Source organism: Ochotona curzoniae, unplaced genomic scaffold (assembly GCF_017591425.1).
Source record: "Ochotona curzoniae isolate NIBS_2020 unplaced genomic scaffold, NIBS_Ocur_1.0 contig_2210, whole genome shotgun sequence".
Lineage (NCBI taxonomy): Eukaryota > Metazoa > Chordata > Mammalia > Lagomorpha > Ochotonidae > Ochotona > Ochotona curzoniae.
This window is the reverse complement of record NW_024465369.1, coordinates 2,804,161-2,822,373: the sequence shown is the minus strand read 5'-3', so window position 1 is coordinate 2,822,373 and position 18,213 is coordinate 2,804,161. Positions and strand designations below refer to the sequence as shown.

At 39.5% G+C, this 18,213-nt stretch overlaps 1 protein-coding gene across 3 annotated transcripts in view; it reads right to left on the bottom strand.

Moving 5' to 3' along the window:
- The window catches only part of RAB3GAP1 (RAB3 GTPase activating protein catalytic subunit 1), a 91,213-nt gene that overhangs the window by 67,729 nt on the left and 5,271 nt on the right, over nucleotides 1-18,213 (bottom strand). For all 3 annotated transcript variants that reach the window (XM_040971497.1, XM_040971498.1, XM_040971499.1), the window contains exon 3: nucleotides 17,678-17,753. In XM_040971497.1, coding sequence (XP_040827431.1) covers nucleotides 17,678-17,753 — 76 coding nt within the window. The remainder of the gene's footprint in view (nucleotides 1-17,677; nucleotides 17,754-18,213) is intronic.

Here is an 18,213-nt window from a genome sequence, read left to right as displayed (position 1 = left end):
TTGGCCCAGGATAACATGCCTAGCAAAACTTTCCTTTGTCTTTGAAAATGAAATAAAATTGTTCCACAGTAAAGAAAAGTTAAAAAAAATATGCCTCTTCCAAACCTGCCCTACAAAGGATAAAGATGTTCTCTTGACAGAGAAAAGGAACAGTGCCCACCAAAACCAAAGGCAAATGTGAAGAACATCCCAGTAAAATAACAGCAGAAGACTAAGTCAATGAACAACCCATTGCTAAAATGACAGGACCAAATTACCACCCATTCATATTAACCCTGAATGTAAGTGGCTTAAACCCATCAATCAAACATCATAGATTAGTAGATTGGATTAAAAACAAAGCGCATCTATTTGTTGTCTACAGGAGGCACATCTCATCAACAAAGATCAGCAGAAACGATATCCTATCATTTTTTAAATTTAGTTTCATCTCTTCAGAACTCTTTCTCATTAAATTCTTCATTGACTAATAGATCTTACAGTAGCATCATTTTCTTCAAGAAGGTTCTTTATTTTCTTTTTCATTTCCTCAGTGACACATTATTCATTCAGTAGCATTGTGTAATTGAGAGTATCATATCTAGTAGCATATTATTCAACTTCATGCTATTGTAAATTTCTGTTTTTCTTCTTGCTGTTGGTTTTGTATTGTGGTTTTTCTTTTAAGGGGATGTATAGTAACTGTAATGGAGTCTAACATATCCAGATGTGAGGATACAATGTAGTATGCATCTCTACTTCCAAAGATAGACTCCCAATGAAACTGTTAACTATAACTTGACAATAGTATGTTGGACTCTCTGCCATTGTCCATGCCTGCAATTACGGACATATGATTAAGCACTATACTATATATAATATAGTGGAACTCTGGCAGTGGGGAGGAAACTGGGTAGTGGGTAAGGAAAATCCCAGGGTCTATGGAATTGTATTATGAAATGATAATTAAAAAAAAAAAACAGCTCATAAGAATCAATTTTTAAAACATGTTATGGGTTGGTGTTGTACAATAATTTAAGGTGCCACTGCCAACACCACTACTGCTACCATCTCATGAGAGTGACAGTTCAAGTACCAGCTATTCCACTTCCAACCCAGCTCCCTGTTTGCTTGGAACACAGCAGCAAATGGCCCAAGTTCATGGGTCCCTGTTACTCAAGTGGGAAACCTAGATGAAGCTCCTGGTTTTGGCCTGGCCCAACCCCAGCTATTAGGGCCATTTTGGGGGTGAAACACCAGATGAAAGACCTAACTCTTTCTCCAAATAATCCTAAAAAGAACAAAGTATATTAAGCAACAAAATCAGATATAAAGACACATGCTAGGGCACACATCTGGCACAACAGTTAGGTTGCTGCTTGAGATACCTGCATCGTGTATCAGAGTACCTGGGTTCTAATCTGCTTCCAAACCAGCTTGGCATGACTGTACATCCTGGCAGGCAGCACAAGAAGGCTCAAGTACTTAAGCTGTTGCCATCAGTATGAGAAACCTGAGTTGAGTCAGAGTTCCTGCTTTGGCATGGCCCAGCCCTACTTATTGGGGGCATCTAAGGAGAGAACCAGTAGATGAAACATCTCTGTATGTCTGTCAAGCAAATAAATGGAAACAGTGTTTATCACATGGCATCATTTATAAAGTTCAAGAAAAGGAAAACAAAGGATTCAAAACTGGCCTTTTCTAGGTTTAATTAGAGAAACAAGGCATCCTTCTGGGACAACAAAGATATTCCTTCTTGAATTTTGATTGTAGTGACACTTATCAAAACAAACTGTAAACTGGAATTCTGTACATTTAATTATAAAGCACAACCCAACAAACAGCAAAATCAATAAGCTATCTCTTCAAAAACGAGATGATTATATGGAACGAACAGTATCTTCAAAGGAAAGCAGGAGTATTAGGGAGAGGGAGATTACTTTTCCAAAAGAAAAGTAAAGGGATATATTTACTTGAAAGGAGAGTTACAGAAAAAGAGACAAAGAAAGAGGTCTTCCACCCCCCAAATGGCCACAATGGCTAGGGGTGGGCCAGGAACTTTTTCCAGGTCTCCAACTTGAGCGATCTTTTTCTGCTTTCCCAGGAACACTAGCAGGGAGCTGGATCAGGAATGGAATTAGGTATATAGAATACAGGCACTGTAAGCAACCTACACCACCACAGTGCTGGCCCTGACTACAATATATTAAGCCAAAACTCTGGAGGGCTCAAGACCTCAGCAACATAAAGATCACTTCTGGACTCCCTCCCTTCTTTCCTTCCTCCCTTCCTCCCTCTCTTTCTTTCTTTGAAAGGCAGATTCACAGAGAGGAGAGTCATACAGCGATATCCTCCATCTGCTAGTTCACTCCCCAAATGGCCACAATGTCAGGAGCTGAGCCAATCTGAAGCCAGGAGCCAGGAGCTTCTTGATTTCTCTCGTGGGTGCAGGGTTCCAAGGGCTTGATTCATCCTTTGCTGCTTTCTAAATCCATTAGCAAGGAGGTGGATCAGAAGTAGAGCAGCTGGGACCAGAACCAGTGCCCATGTACGATGCTGGCATTGCAGGTGAAGGATTAACCTATGTAATCACCACACCAGCCCCTGAATATAATGGTGTAACACTCTTCTTTGGTGTAACACCTTAAAATACACATTTGATCATTCCTTTTCCACTTAAGACCATTCAATGGCTTCCCATAGCCTCTAATATTGGCCTATTCAGCTTTCACTCATCTATCTTATCAGTAACAATTTTTACTATTTTTATTATACACACTTCCGTGTGTGTAATTTGGCCCTCTATATCTGTGCATTTCACATCTGAGAAATAAACTGATCTCAAATCAAACACACCAAATAAAAATCTTGAGTCTACCTTGAACACGAAGATATTTCTCTTGTCATTATTCCATTAAAAAATAACCAATCATTCATACAGAATTTACATTGTACTAGTACTTTTAATAATCTAGGGATGACTTAAAAATACAGGAGGATATATAAAAGTTATATGCAAATATTACACCATTTTATATAAAAGATCTGAGCAGCCACTGATTCTGGTATCCACAGAGGTCCTGGTACCAATCCCCCATGAAAACCAAGAAATGACTTTTTAAAACTATATATAGCTATAAACTGCAATTGCAATTGCTATAATTATATATATTACACATCTATACATAAAGAATTTGACAGAATATAAAAACACAGCATATTTAGAAATTGCAATATACATATACCTCTAAGTGTCCAGTACCCATTCTGGCAAAAAATTCTGGTCCCACCGCTTTTGCTTGACCTCTCACAGCTATCTGCAATCCACCCTATTATAACAGCGTCTGTTCCCTGAAGCCTGCTCTTTCCTCTGTACCTACTCCAGGGCTTTTCTCACTGTACTTCTCTATTACCCATTCTTCAAAATTTAACCAAAATGTCTAAAGCAAATCTATTTCACTTCAGTTTGTGACTTCTCTCAGCATCTTGCTTAAACCGCAAGAATAGCATCTTATTTTCATTCTTTATGTTCTTTATAATGTGGAGAAATAGATACAGACTATGTTCCAACCACCTTGGCAGCCCAGCAAACACACACCTGGTAAGTATTTTAGGAACTAATCGTTTTGCACTTATTACAGCCTCCATAATTTCCAAAGATACCAGGAAATAACTAGCATGTTATCTACATTACACGTATGTGGAAGTACACACTGTGATCAAGTCTATCTCAATCAGGACCAGCACACAATCTAAACAGTAGTCCCTATACTTTGAATTACCTGGGAAAAGAGTGCTCACTTGTAAAACAATGAAGTTTGACCCTTTCTTACACTAGAAACGAGCATTAACTAAAAATGGATTATAGATCAGAATGTGAAAGCTAAAACTACAGACACTAATGGAGTAAAAAGTCAACTCATGACACATACTGTAATATGGCAAATAGGAAAAATGTGCAGGTGTTCAAATGAGAACGGTTAAGCAAGTGAAAAATTTGGAATTACTTATTTATTGGAAAGGCAGATTACAGAAAGAAGAAGAGACAGAAAGATCTTCCATCCGCTGTTTCATTCCCCAGATGGCTGCAATGGCCTGAGCTGAGCCAATCCAAAGCCAGGAGCCAGAAGCTTCTTCTGGGTCTCCCATGTGGATGCAGGGTCCCAAAGCTTTTGGCCATCCTCTGCTGCTTTCCCAGGCAATAAGCATGGTACTGGATCAAGAGTGGAGCAGCTGGCATATAATCTGGTACCCATATGGGATCCTGGCACTTGCAAAAGTGAGGATTTAGCCTTTCATTGAGTCATAGTATAGGGCTCAAGGCTTGTGCCATTCTAGGAAGTGTCAAGAGCAGAATTGAAGATAATGAAGAACAAATAAAGCATCCATAAATTAAACTGGCCCAATTCAGCTGAAGTTCCCTATAGCGCAGGTGAGAAAGGGTAAAGAAAGCAGAGGCTGATCAGAGTATCATTTCTAGAATTGAGATTTAACCTTGTAAGCAGTGAAAAACCAATGAAAGCATTTGTGAAGTCTTCTACCACAACAGGTTTAGTTTAAGAATATTCCTCTGAACACACTGAAAAGAGAAAAAGAGCACAAAAAAGGTAGACAGGCTGAAATTGGGGAGCTCAGCAAAAAATGGAACCCAATTTTACATAACAAAAAGCTAAATCTAGAAGACTTTTAAACAATCTAGATTTGCTATTTTTTATAATTAAAGATTTGTTTTTATTAGGAAGTGTTACAGAGATAAGGAGACAAAGACATCTTTCATCTACTGGTTCACTTCCCAAACGGCCACAATGGTAGCTGAGTTGAACCAAAGCCAGGAGCTTCTTATAGGTCTCCCATCTGAACATAGGGGCCCAAGAACTTGAGCCATCCTCCACTGCTTTCCTAGATCAAAAGCAGAGACGAGGATCAGAAGAGCAGCAACCTGGACTTCAAATGGCACCCACATGGAATGCTGACACAGGTGAGAATTTAGTCTATTATACCCAGTGTCAGCCCTTAGAGGACAGAGTTCTTGGGTTCACAGAGCACTTCTATGGCCTACTGGGTGAGCAACCTTGGGCCTTTAACTTTATTCTCAGTGCCTAAATTTCCTCCAACTAAATGGGGATACTAAATAACAGCAACTTCCTGGAACACGTATGAGGATTAAATGGTATCATACAAATAAGATGCTAAGAAAGAATATAGCATGTAGAAGTAAATAAATGTTCACTTTTCAATATATATAAAAAATCCAGGGCCCGGCGCGGTGGCACAGTGGTTAAGGTCCTCACCTTGCACCCCCAGGATCCCATATGGGTGCCGGTTCTATCCTGGCAGCCCCAATTCCCATCCAGCTCCCTGCCTGTGGCCTGGGAAAGCAGTCGAGGACGACCCAAAGCTTTGGGACCCTGCACCCGTGTGGGAGACCCGGAAGAGGCTCCTGGCTTCGGATCGGCATAGCATAGGCCGTTGTGCTCACTTGGGGAGTGAATCATTGGACGGAAGATCTTCCTCTCTGTCTCTCCTCTCTGTATATCTGCCTTTCCAATTAAAAAAAAAAAAAATCCAGAGGTTAGCATTGTGATACAGCAGATTAAACTGCTGCTTGGGAAATCCAAATCCTGCATCATAGGAAGGGTTCCAGTACTGGCTATTCTGCACTCCTTGCATCCTGTTAACATGTCCGGAAGGAAGTGAATGATGGCCCAAAACCTCGGATTCCTACTACCCGTGTGGGAGACCTGGAGTTCCCAGCTCTTGACTTTGGTGTGGCAGACTCATGACTGTCACAGGCATCTGGAAGTGAAAAAATGAAAGATTTCTCTTCTCACTTTCCTTGTCACTCTGCCTTTCAAATAAAATCATGTCAAAAAATTTTAATAAAATTTAAAAAAATGTTCAGAGGTGCTATGTAACAATATTCCAATTTGCCTCACCAGACTTCTAAGCATAAACCATAAAGACCATAACAGAGTGGGACAAGATGTGCACCACGTTGAAGAGAAAAACTGCCAGCTAAGAATACTGTACTCAGGGTACAGAAACAAGGGAGAAACAGAGCCAGTGTTGTGGCACAGTAGGGTAAGCTGCCACCCCAGATGGGCGTTGGTGTGTCCGGCTCCCTGATAATGTTCATGGGAAAGCACCAAAGGATGGCCAAGAGTCTGTACCCCTGCACCCACATGAGAGACCCAGATCAACTTTCTTGCTTCTGACTTTGGCTTGGCCCAGTGATTGGAAGACCTCTTTCTGTATCTCCCATTTTCTCCATAACTATGCCTTCCAATAAATAAACCATCTTTAAAAGAAATTATAAAAATCAGACATTATCTGAAACACGAAAAACAGAGAATTTATCACTACCAGAATGTCTTCCAAGAAATTTTTAAGGACTTATTGATCTTAAGAAATACTAATAAGAAAAAAAAGTGCTGAAATGCACAAAACTCATTAGTTAGAACAACCATACATATTCAAAATGCTACAATGTTGTAAACATTGTATATACATTGATGTATAACCCATTTATCTCTTCAATGTGAAAAATGAAAAGCTAAATAATTTTTAAAATAACTTAATATAGTGATAAATATTATAAAAATATACAAAATTCAAAATGTTAGAGGCAATGAAGCACAAATTTAGTTTTTATTTAGTATTATTTTATCTTCCTTCCCTTCTATGATCAGTGTTGTGTTGCCATCGCCTCAAAATACTTTCTTGTATTTCAAAGGTTTTTGTAAGCCTTGTGATAAACCAGAGAGGGTAAAAAAATCTATACAAAGCAAGCCAAGAGTAAAAATCCTTAAGAAATAAAGTTCCTTTGGCCACCGAGTCTGCCAAGAAGATAGAGACACTGTATTCACCGTGGATTTCAAAACCAGCAAGCAGCAGAGATCAAATGGGCTGGGAAGAAACAATGGCAATACCTGCATCAGGCCTAACATGGCAAAGGCCTGTGTTTCACTGGCTCCTGATTGGGATGCACTGCATGGCACTAATAAGACTGGGACCATCTAAGCAGGCTAATCACAAACATTAAGAAATTCACTCTGTAAGTGGCATAGAATTAAGTTTGTTACTTTTACTAAGGAGTTATACTACTGTATCTCAGGAGGAAATGGAAGGAGGGGAAAATGAGGAAGGAAATCACGAAGGGGAGGGAGGAACCACTACACATATAAAACTGTACCGTGTAAAACAATAATCATAATAATAATAAGGCAATTTACTTCTAAGAACACACACAGACTGAAAACAAAATGATAGAAGCCAGCCCACGTATAAAGAAAGAGCAGTCATATTTGTGTTAGATAAAGCAGCCTAACTTAAAAGCAGGAGAAAAAAGTCAGTACAGAGGGCCTGGCACAGTAGCCTAGCGGCTGAAGTCCTCGCCCTGAATGTGCCAGCATCCCATATGGCTGCCAGTCACTTGGGTAGTAAATTGGCGGACGGAAAAATCTTCCTCTGTCTCTCCTCCTCCCTGTGTATCTGACTTTTCAACAAACATAAAAGCATAAATCTTTTTTTTTAAGTCATTACAGAATGATGAATCAATGTAGCAAGACATAACAATAAGTAATAATTATAAATACGCACGAACTCCCAATCAGAGCACCTAAATACATAAAGTAAATAGTAACAGTTTAAAAGAGAGACAGACTACAATACTACAGTAACAGGCAACCTTAAAACCTCATTATCAGCAATGGCCAGATTACACACAGAAATTAGCAACAATTGGACCTAATACACATCTACAGACTATTCCATCCAATAATTGCAGGATACACAATTCTTTTCAACAATATATAGCACATTCTCCAAGAGAACCTTTAAAAATGGAATCACACTGCCCCATGCAATGGTCCAACTGGCTTAATCTAAGCACCCGGATCCCATTTTGGGGCTGGTTCATGTCCTGGCTGCTCTACTTTCCATTCAGCTCCCTGCTTATGGCCTGGGAAAGCACTGGAGAATGGCCCAAAGTCATCCTGCGTGGGAGGCCTGGAAGAAGCTCCCAGCTCCTAACTTTGCATCAGCTCATTTTCGGACATTGAAGTCATTTGGGGAGTGAACCAGTGGACAAAAGATCTTTGTCTCTCCTTCACTCGCCGTAAATCTGCCTTTCCAATAAAAATAAAAACAACAAAAAAATTCCAATACATGGAAGTTAAATAATTCATTTTATATATACATATGTGTGTATTATTGGAAAGTCAGATATACAGAAAAGGAGAAACAGAGAAGATTCTCCATCTCATGATTCACTCCAGGTGGCCACAGCAGCTGGAGCTGAGCCTATCTGCAGCCAGGGACCAGGAGCCTCTTCCGGATCTCCAATGTGGGTGCAGGGTCTCAAAGCTCTGGGCTGTCCTCAACTGCTTTCCCAGTCCACAAGCACGGAGCTGGATCAAGAGTGGAGCAGCTGGCATGCAAACTTGGAGCATGCAAGGCGGGGACTTCAGGTGCAAGGTTATTGCACTAGGCCAAATAATTTACTCTTGAACAACCAACAGATTAGGGAAGAAATTAAGAAAAACTAAAAGTTTTCTTGGGAAAAAATTAAAATGGAGACAGAGCATACTAAAACTTACATTTTATCACAAAATCAGTAACAACAAGGACATTTACAGCAATTAATACATACATCAAAAAGCAGAAAGATCTCAAAAGAATAGAAGGAAAGAAATATAAATCAGAGGAGATATAAAACAGACCAAAACCTAACAGACATTTTTCCTAGAAGCGACAAAACACAAATCCATAGCTAGAAAAAAACTCAAATAAAATCATATATAAAAAAGGAGACACTAAAACTGGTTACACAGTATAAAAAGAATTGGAGCCAACATTGTGACTAAGCAGGTTAAATCACTGTCTAAATGGGCATCAGTGATGTCCTGGCTACTCCACTTCTAACTCAGCTCCTTGCTAATGGGCTAGGAAAAGCAACACATGATGGCCCAAACGCTCAGGACACTCACATGTGGGACCCACATGAAGCTCTTGGTTCTGCGTGGCCCAGAACTAGCCACCATGGCCATCTCAAGACTACACTACCAGATGGAAGAGCTCTTATTTCTTTCTCTGTACCTCTGGCTTTCAAAATATATAAATAAATAAATGTAAAACGAAAAAGGATCACTGGAAACTGTTACAAACAACTGTTCGGCAACAAATATGATAATCCAGAACAGGCAAATCCCTAAACACATACATACACCTTAAAGAGATCAAATTGTAAACAGAAAAGCTGAAGAAACCCACAACAAGCAATGAGTCAATCAGTGGGAAAAAAAAGCTCTTCAAAGCAAAGCCCCATACCAGATAGCAGCACTGTTGGTTTCTATCGAAAATTTAAAAAATAACATATCTTTTCAAACCATTTTAACTCTGATGAGAGTTCTTTAAAACTCATTCTCTGAGGTCAAGATTATCCCCCATTCCAAAAACCAAAGATACAATCAAATCAGAAAGTAACAAACCAACATTCTTAATGAACACAAATGCAAAAATACTCAACAAAATACTAGCAAACCAAATCCAACAGCCTGTTAGAAAGATGGTTTACCCAGATTGAGTGGGATTAACTCCAGGGATGCAAGGATATTTCAAGATACACAAACCAATAATGGAATATGTAGAACAAAAGACAAAAACCATATGGTCAGTTCATTTGATGCAAACGAGGCATCAGATAAAATTTAGCCTTCCTTCAAGACCAAAAACTTGAGCTCAGTGCTTGGTGCAGTGGGTCTCCCCTGGAACACCTATATTCCATGTCGGAATGCTTAGGCTAGACTCCCCTTGGTTCTGCTTGTGATTCAGTTTTCTGCTAACTATGCGCATCGCAGGAGGCAGCAGGTGATGTCTTCATCACTAGCATCCTTGCCAACCACATAGTAAACCTGGTCTGAACTGAAGGCTCAAGCCTTTTGCCTGCTCTACCCCCAAAAGTTCTGGGCATTTAGAAAGTGAGCCTGCAGGAGTACAGATCAACAGCTGTTCCTGTCTCTTTGCCTTTCAAATAAATAAAAATAATTACATAATTATAAAAACTCCAAACAAATTAGGCACAAAAGGAATACACTTCAACATAATGAAGGTAATATATAATGAGCCTTCACAACTAAGATCACGCTGAATGGGGAGGAAGCTGAAGTCGTCTAAGAACTCGGATAAGACAAGGGTGACTGCTTTTGCTTTTATTGTTGACTCAATGTATTACTAGAAGTCCTAGCCAGAGCATTTAAGCAGGAAAAACAAATGGCATCCAAGTTAGAAAGAAGCACTGCTTCCAGATACAAAGATCTTTACCTGTAGAAAAACTCCTGATTACAACAAAAAGCAATGACAATAAATGAATTCAGCAGCTCTGATACAAAATCAACACAGAAAAATCAGCAGCATTTCTACATACCAATGGCAAACTGTCTGAAAAAGAAGCCCTTTTATAATAGCCACACACAAAAATTGAGAATAAATCTAATCATATGTTAAAGAGCTCTACAATGAAAATCATGCTAACACCAATAAAAGAAACTGACAAAGATGGGGGAAAAAAAAGGAATGTATCATATTTGTGGACTGGAAAAAGTCATTGTGTTGAAAACATCCATATTATCCATTAGAATCTATAGACTCAATGCAATTCCCAACAATATCAATAACATTCTTCCCAATACCAGAGGGGAAAAATATAAGGTTTACTTGACATGCAGCCCCAGATTAAAAAATAAAAGCAATTTCAAAGCAGCCATGGGAAAACCAAAGTACAAGAAAAAACTTTTTATTAGAAACTAAAGGACAACTCCTCCACTTCTGATCCAGGTCTCTGCTTTTCGCCTGGGAAAGCAGAAGAGGATGGCTCAAGTCCTTGGGCCCCTCCACCAATATAGGAGACCTAGAAGAAACGACTGGCTCAGCTCCAGGCATTCCAGTCATTTGGGGAGCAAACCAATGAATGAACAATCACTATCTCTTCTTCTTTCTGTAACTCCACTTTTGAAATAAAAATAAATCTTTGAAAAACAAATGGAGGAATAGGATTGTTCTGCAAAATTATCCTTCAAAGACATGGCAGACAAAGATATTTTCAGGTAAACAAAAATAGCATCTGTACTTCAACAAAAGTATGGTGGTTCCTGCCAAAATTAAAGTAGAATTATCACATGATCCAATAATGCAACTTTTGAGTATAAACCTACAAAAATACCCTGGAAGGACTGAGAAAAGCTACAGAAGATGGCCTGTCTTTGAGCCAAGGGCAGATCCAGATGAAGTTCCAGGCTCCTGGCTTCAGCCTGGCCCAGGCCTGGCCTTTGAAGCCATTTGGGGAGTGAACCAATGAAGGGAAGACTTCTCTATCTCTCCCTTTGACATTCTGCCTTTCAAAAAAAAAATAATAATAAATAAATCCTTAGAGAAAGAAAAAGAAAATGGGAATTCAAACAGGTGTTTGCATATTCTCAGCACTACCCAAAACAGCCAAAAGAAAAAGTAACCCAGTATCCACCAAAGAATGAATCAACATATGGCATTTATATAAAGTATTATTCATCCTTAAAAAGAAGGAAATTCCAACACATGCTGTAACTAGGATGATTCTTGAAGACATTAGGCTAACTGAAGTAAGCCAGACACAAGAAGACAAATACTGTATGATTCTACTTATATGAGGCAGCATATCTATGCAGTATAGACACAGAAAACTACAATAGTGTTTGCCAGTGGGTTGGAAAGGAGCTGGAGGCCATTATATAATAAGTAGAGTTCAATCTGGATTGATGTAAAATTTTTAGTGTTGAAGACTGCACAACTTAAAACTTCTTAATACTATTAAATTTTACGCTTGAAAAGTTAGAATACCAAGTCTTATATTTCACTATAGTTTAAAAAAGTAAGTATTGGCCCGGTGCGGTGGCACAGTGGTTAAGGTCCTCGCCTTGCACGCCCAGGATCCCATATGAGCACCGGTTCTATCCCTGCAGCCCTGCTTCCCTTCCAGCTCCCTGCCTGTGGCCTGGGAAAGCAGCAGAGGACGGCCCAAAGCTTTGGGACCCTGCACCCGCGTGGGAGACCCAGAAGAGGCTCCTGGCTTCGGATCGGCATAGCATTGGCCATTGCGCTCACTTGGGGAGTGAATCATTGGATGGAAGATCTTCCTCTCTGTCTCTCCTCTCTGTATATCCGCCTTTCCAATCAAAAAAATAATAAACATAAATCTTACAAAAAAAAAAAGTAAGTATTGAAGCACTGAAATTTCCTGCTCACACCTACCACTGGCCAGGTCAGGATGCCCACTTTGAACCACAGTATGCAACATTTTACTGAGACTCCTAATTAATACAATGAGAAAACAGGTACAAAAATTTTAAAAGTGGGGGCCCGGCACGGTGGCACAGTGGTTAAGGTCCTCACCTTGCACGCCCCAGGATCCCATATGAGCGCCGGTTCTAATCTCGGCAGCCCCACTTCCCTTCCAGCTCCCTGCTTGTGGCCCGGGAAAGCAGTCGAGGACAGCCCAAAGCTTTGGGACCCTGCACCCATGTGGGAGACCCGGAAGAGGCTCCTGGCTTTAGATCGGCATAGCATCGGCCGTTGTGCTCAATTGGGGAGTGAATCATTGGACAGAAGATCTTCCTCTCTGTCTCTCCTCTATGTATATCCGCCTTTCCAATAAAAAATAAAATAAATCTTAAAAAAAAAATGAAAAATTTTAAAAGCGGACCTGCCCCTGTTCCTGTACAGCATACTTCTTAGTGTAGAAAATGGAAAAGAATTAGCAAAACAATATGGATTAATGAATAAATTTAGCTGTCTCAGGATTCAAAGTACAAATATATAATTCAGAGAAATTAAATGACCTTACACAGATATGCCATGTCTGTAACTTGAAATTTTAAGACTTAGAATGTCACTTCTTCCTAAAGTCATTTTTAAATTAAAAAAAAAAAAACTCAATTACAATCTCAGCAAAATTGTAACTCTTTATGGAAATTAAGATGCTTATTATTAAAAACAATATCTAGGGTCTGGCATGGTGGCCTAGCAGCTGATGTCCTTGCCTTGAACTCGCCGGGATCCCATATAGGTATCACTTCTAATCCTGGCTGCTCCACTTCCCATCCAGCTCCCTGCTTGTGGCCTGGGAAAGCAGTCAAGGATGGCCCAAAGCCTTGGGACTCTGTGTGTGTGGGAGACCTGGAAAAAGTTCCTGGTTGCCGGCTTTGGATTGGCATAGCACCAGCTGTTGTGCTCACTTGGGGAGTGAATCATCGGATGGAAGATCTTCCTCTCTGCCTCTCCTCCTCTGTATATCTGATTTGTACGAAAAATAAATAAATCTTAAAAAAAAAAATATCTAAATACAAAATGCCTAAAACAGACAAAATAGTCTGTCACACCTAGGAAAGCACTACCAGGTAGAACCCTACCAGGCACAGGACACAGATGCTGCTACTGCAGTGCACAAGTCCCACAATAATCTGGCCTAAACTGTCAACAGTATCAAATTAGGTAAATGAACAAGAGAGTGTGGCACTGACATTAGTCATACATATTAATCTATAATCTAGAAAAAGACTTTTTAGACCAAGCATTTAGACCAATTGCTGACAAAACAATTCAACAAAGAAAAAAACATATGTTGAAAGGAAAGTTTTAGAACAGGCAACCCATGTGAAAAGAAACAAACTTGATCGCATACCTCACACCATATGCAAATTGAATCACAGACTTAGAGGTTAAATTACAAATTAATGATAATGTTTCCAGAAGAAAACTGTACTTTCGGGCCCGGCGCGGTGGCGCAAGTGGTTAAAGGTCCTCGCCTTGCCGCCCGGGATCCCATATGGGCGCCGGTTCTAATCCCAGCAGCCCCGCTTCCCTTCCAGCTCCCTGCCTGTGGCCTGGGAAAGCAGTCGAGGACGGCCCAAAGCTTTGGGACCCTGCACCCGCGTGGGAGACCCGGAAGAGGCTCCTGGCTTCGGATCGGCATAGCATCGGCCCGTTGCGCTCACTTGGGGAGTGAATCATCGGACGGAAGATCTTCCTCTCTGTCTCTCCTCTCTGTATATCCGCCTTTCCAATGAAAAAATAATAAAAAAAATAAATCTAAAAAAAAAAGAAAACTGTACTTTTGCAAAAACTAAAACTAGTACCTAAGAGACTTAAAGTTAAAAAAAACTCTATTTCAACAAAAAAAGAATTTGAATAGGTATTCCACAAAGAAAAATACAATAAAAACATGTTTAAAGTAGCATGAATATTACAGAAGTAAAAACTCAAAATGTAATGAAAAATACAAATTAAAGCCACAAAACACAAGCCCATTAAGATGACTACAATGGACAACACTGAAAACAAACAACAGTTGATCAGAACGTAAAGCAACTGAAACTATCATGTACTCTTCAAGCAGGAATCATAGTACCAAAACCTTCAACAGTCTCATAAAATGACACACCAACTTACAACAACATCGACTCCCATATATTTACCAAACAGAAACAGTCCTCACACTATGAGAATGTTCTGCTTTATTCATAACAGTATGTCCACAAATAAAACATATGGAATATCCAGAAAAACAGACTACCATGTAACGATGCAAAGAAAAAGAAAACCTGACTACATGAGACAACGTAGATTTATCTTAAAACACCATTATGTAAAAGAAACCAGGCACAATATATAATGTATGCCTTACACAGTCATGGACCACAGATAATGCATACAATCATGGTTCCCTAGACAGTACTCCCTAGCAAGGTGACAGCCATCCTATATATGTAAACACGCTGTACGACATAATCCACAGAGAACGCACATCAGATGCCTGGGGGCATGAGAACTAACTGGGATGGGTCACTAGGATATCCGTGGGTCAAAGAAATGGTCTGCATCTTGATGGGAGCACAAGTTACAGTGGTGTGAGCGTTTGTCAAAATTGAGCAGCTAAGTTTTGCATATTGCATTGCATGTAAAGTTTGAAGAACTACAAAACAAGTCTATTAGAAGGTAGCAAAAAAAGCAGACGTACTAATGAACAAGAAATTGCAAAATATTAACTGTTGAAACTGGATGATGGGTACCAAAGGACTCAAACACTATTTTTACTTGGAAATTTTCCAGATTAAGGATTTCAAAGAAATAATTTCTTTAAAACTGCCCCTCAGCAGAGTATGAGAATTGGTAACTATTGTCCCACACGTAAGGTAAAACAGTGTATTAAGACATTCTCTATAAACTTTTTGTATAGCAAGTAATCCCTTTCCTTTCACTTTTTAAAGATTTGTTTTTTAATTGCAAAGTCAGATATACAGAGAGGATGAAATAATTCACTCCCTAAGTGACTGCAACAGCCGATGCTGCGTCAATCTGAAGATCCAAAGCCAGGAGCCAGGAACTTCCTCTGGATCTCCCACATGGGTGCAGGAACCCAAGGCTTTGGGCCATCCTCTACTGCTTTCCCAGGCCACAAGCAGGAAGCAGGATGGGAAGTGGAGCTGCCGGGATTAGAACTGGTGCACATATGGGATCCCTGCATGCTCAAGGTGAGGACTTTAGCCGCTAGGCCACCATACCGGACTCTCCTTTCATTTTTAAAACTGTTACTCTTCTCAGTTTATATTGAAACTTACTCATGTTTTTCATGATTGCTAAGAACTGCTATCTAATGAGGAGAAATAAACTGGAATCAATATTTCTTTAGCCTTTACTACATGCCTAGAAGTATGCTATCTACATAATACCCACTTAATCCCCAAAGTTGAATTTACCATTTTAAATATTTATCTGATGTGTTCACTCTGTTGCTTCTCTCCCTCACATCCAGCAGATACCAATAACTCAGTATATATATTTATCAGTAAAATAAAGAACATCAGAGCTAGGGCCCAGCACAGTGGCCTAGTGACAAAAGTCCTCGCCTTGAATATGCCAGGATCCCATATGGGCGCCAGTTCTGGCCCCGGCAGCTCCACTTCCCATCCTGCTCCCTGCTTGTGGGCTGGGAAAGCAGTTGAGGACGGCCCAAAGCCTTGGGACCCTGCACCCACGTGGGAGACCCAGAGGAGGCTCCTGGCTCCTAGCTTTGGATCGGCTTAGCTCTGGCTATTGAAGCCGCTTGGGGAGTGAATCATCGGACAGAAGATCGTCCTCTCTGTCTCTCCTCCTCTCTATATATCTGACTTTGCAATAAAAATAAATAAATCTTAAAAAAAAAAAAATATTAGAGCTCACAAGCAACTGGCTTATTAGCTCTGTTTAGCAGTGCAATTTTCTTCCCATTCCAGTTATACCCAATTTACTCTGCCTTTAACTGGCATATGTATCAACTGTTACACGTGTGTATATCTCAAGTGGAACAGAAAAATCTGAAACTTGTCACCTTTATTCAAAACTAGAAACAAAACAATTTTCAATAGACTTATTTGTGTATTTCAACAAATCTTCAATAATATGTGATTTCTATATGTAGCATCATATTTCCTCCTCATACTCTTTTAAAGGAAAAATCTTAACACTTCTTGGACAACCACTTTTTTTTAAATACAAAAAAAATTAAAACCCTAGCAAATATTAGTAATTCAGAATTCCTACAGAAGGATAAATTACAGTTAATTATTACTTCGTAAATAAATTTACTTCCAAAAAGCTTATCTAACAAACTAAGCTCCCATATGAGCTTAAAAAAAAAAATCAAACTGTAGATTCTTTCAGTCAAACCAGTTCTTATGTTTGTTCTCTGAGTGCAATCTTTAGGACAAATTTGGAACGTGGTCTATATGTCAAAAATCAATACCTTGAACTAGAATGACAAGTTCTACCTCAAACCTAAGACTACTTTTTTCATTTTAAAACACAATCTTCCGGGCCCAGCACGGTGGCGCAAGTGGTTAAGGTCCTCGCCTTGCACGCCCGGGATCCCATATGGGCGCCGGTTCTAATCCCAGCAGCCCCGCTTCCCTTCCAGCTCCCTGCCTGTGGCCTGGGAAAGCAGTCGAGGACGGCCCAAAGCTTTGGGACCCTGCAACCGCGTGGGAGACCCGGAAGAGGCTCCTGGCTTCAGATCGGCATAGTATCGGCCTTTGCGCTCACTCGGGGAGTGAATCATTGGATGGAAGATCTTCCTCTCTGTCTCTCCTCTCTGTATATCCGCCTTTCCAATAAAAAATAAATAAATAAATAAATAAACACAATCTTCAAAACATCCATAAGCTTGGGGCGGTGCAGTAGTGAGGGAGGTGTGGGGCATGGTGCTAGTGGTGTCATAAAATACAAAATATGAGTAAAATAAGTGTAATACCTGTTAACCACAACATCTGAGCTGTAAGATCAAGATTTTTCCTCTCTGGTTAAGCAAAATACTCTATTCAAGAAACTAGTAATTTCAGTTCTTCTTTTACAGATGAAAAAACTTACCATTAACAGAGAAGGCAAAAGAGTTTAAATAAACATCAGGAGAAACAAAATCACTCACAAACAATAATCTTATAAATAAAATTTTATTATTTTAAGAACTTCACAAATGGCTGACAAAAATCACCTGCCACAGGTTCTTCCAGATATGTTTATACATTATACATAACTTGAAAAAAGGTTTTAAATTAAAAAAAAGTGTCAAGTGCAGCAAATATCCTAAAAACAGAGGTTTCAAAGTAATACTGAAACACCAGCAAACAGATCTGACCTTATCGAGTGGCTTTCCCACAGAGTTTCCAATCAGTTTCCAGTCATTCAAAACTTCTTCAACTTTGGAAATAAACCTGGAAAGAGGAAAAAAGCTTTTTAAATGTGTAACAGCACATTTTTTTCTGTTTTTATTCTGCTTCATTGAAGTCTGCTTACTCAACAAAAGCATTTTGCCTTGTGTAAGATACAAGGATTAATAATAGACAATTACAATGAAGACAATAAACGTGGGCCAGATGTAAAAATTGAAGGAATAAAACAATGCTACTAGATGCAATCACAGGGTACTTGCTTCTCTATCCTAAACTAACTGATCAACTAACTAATCTTTCCTTTAAACATATTTGAGAACTGGCTGTTGTGGCCGTTTTCTAGTCCCCCCATAAAGTCAACATCTCGAAACTTGGTTAATTCAAATGGAACAAGTTCTAGAAGACACAAGAAATTTATCAGCTTTAAAGAATAATACACTTTTATATTTGAGAACTATTCACTGCCCTGTCTTTAATGATCGAGGCAATTCAGCAATTTGTT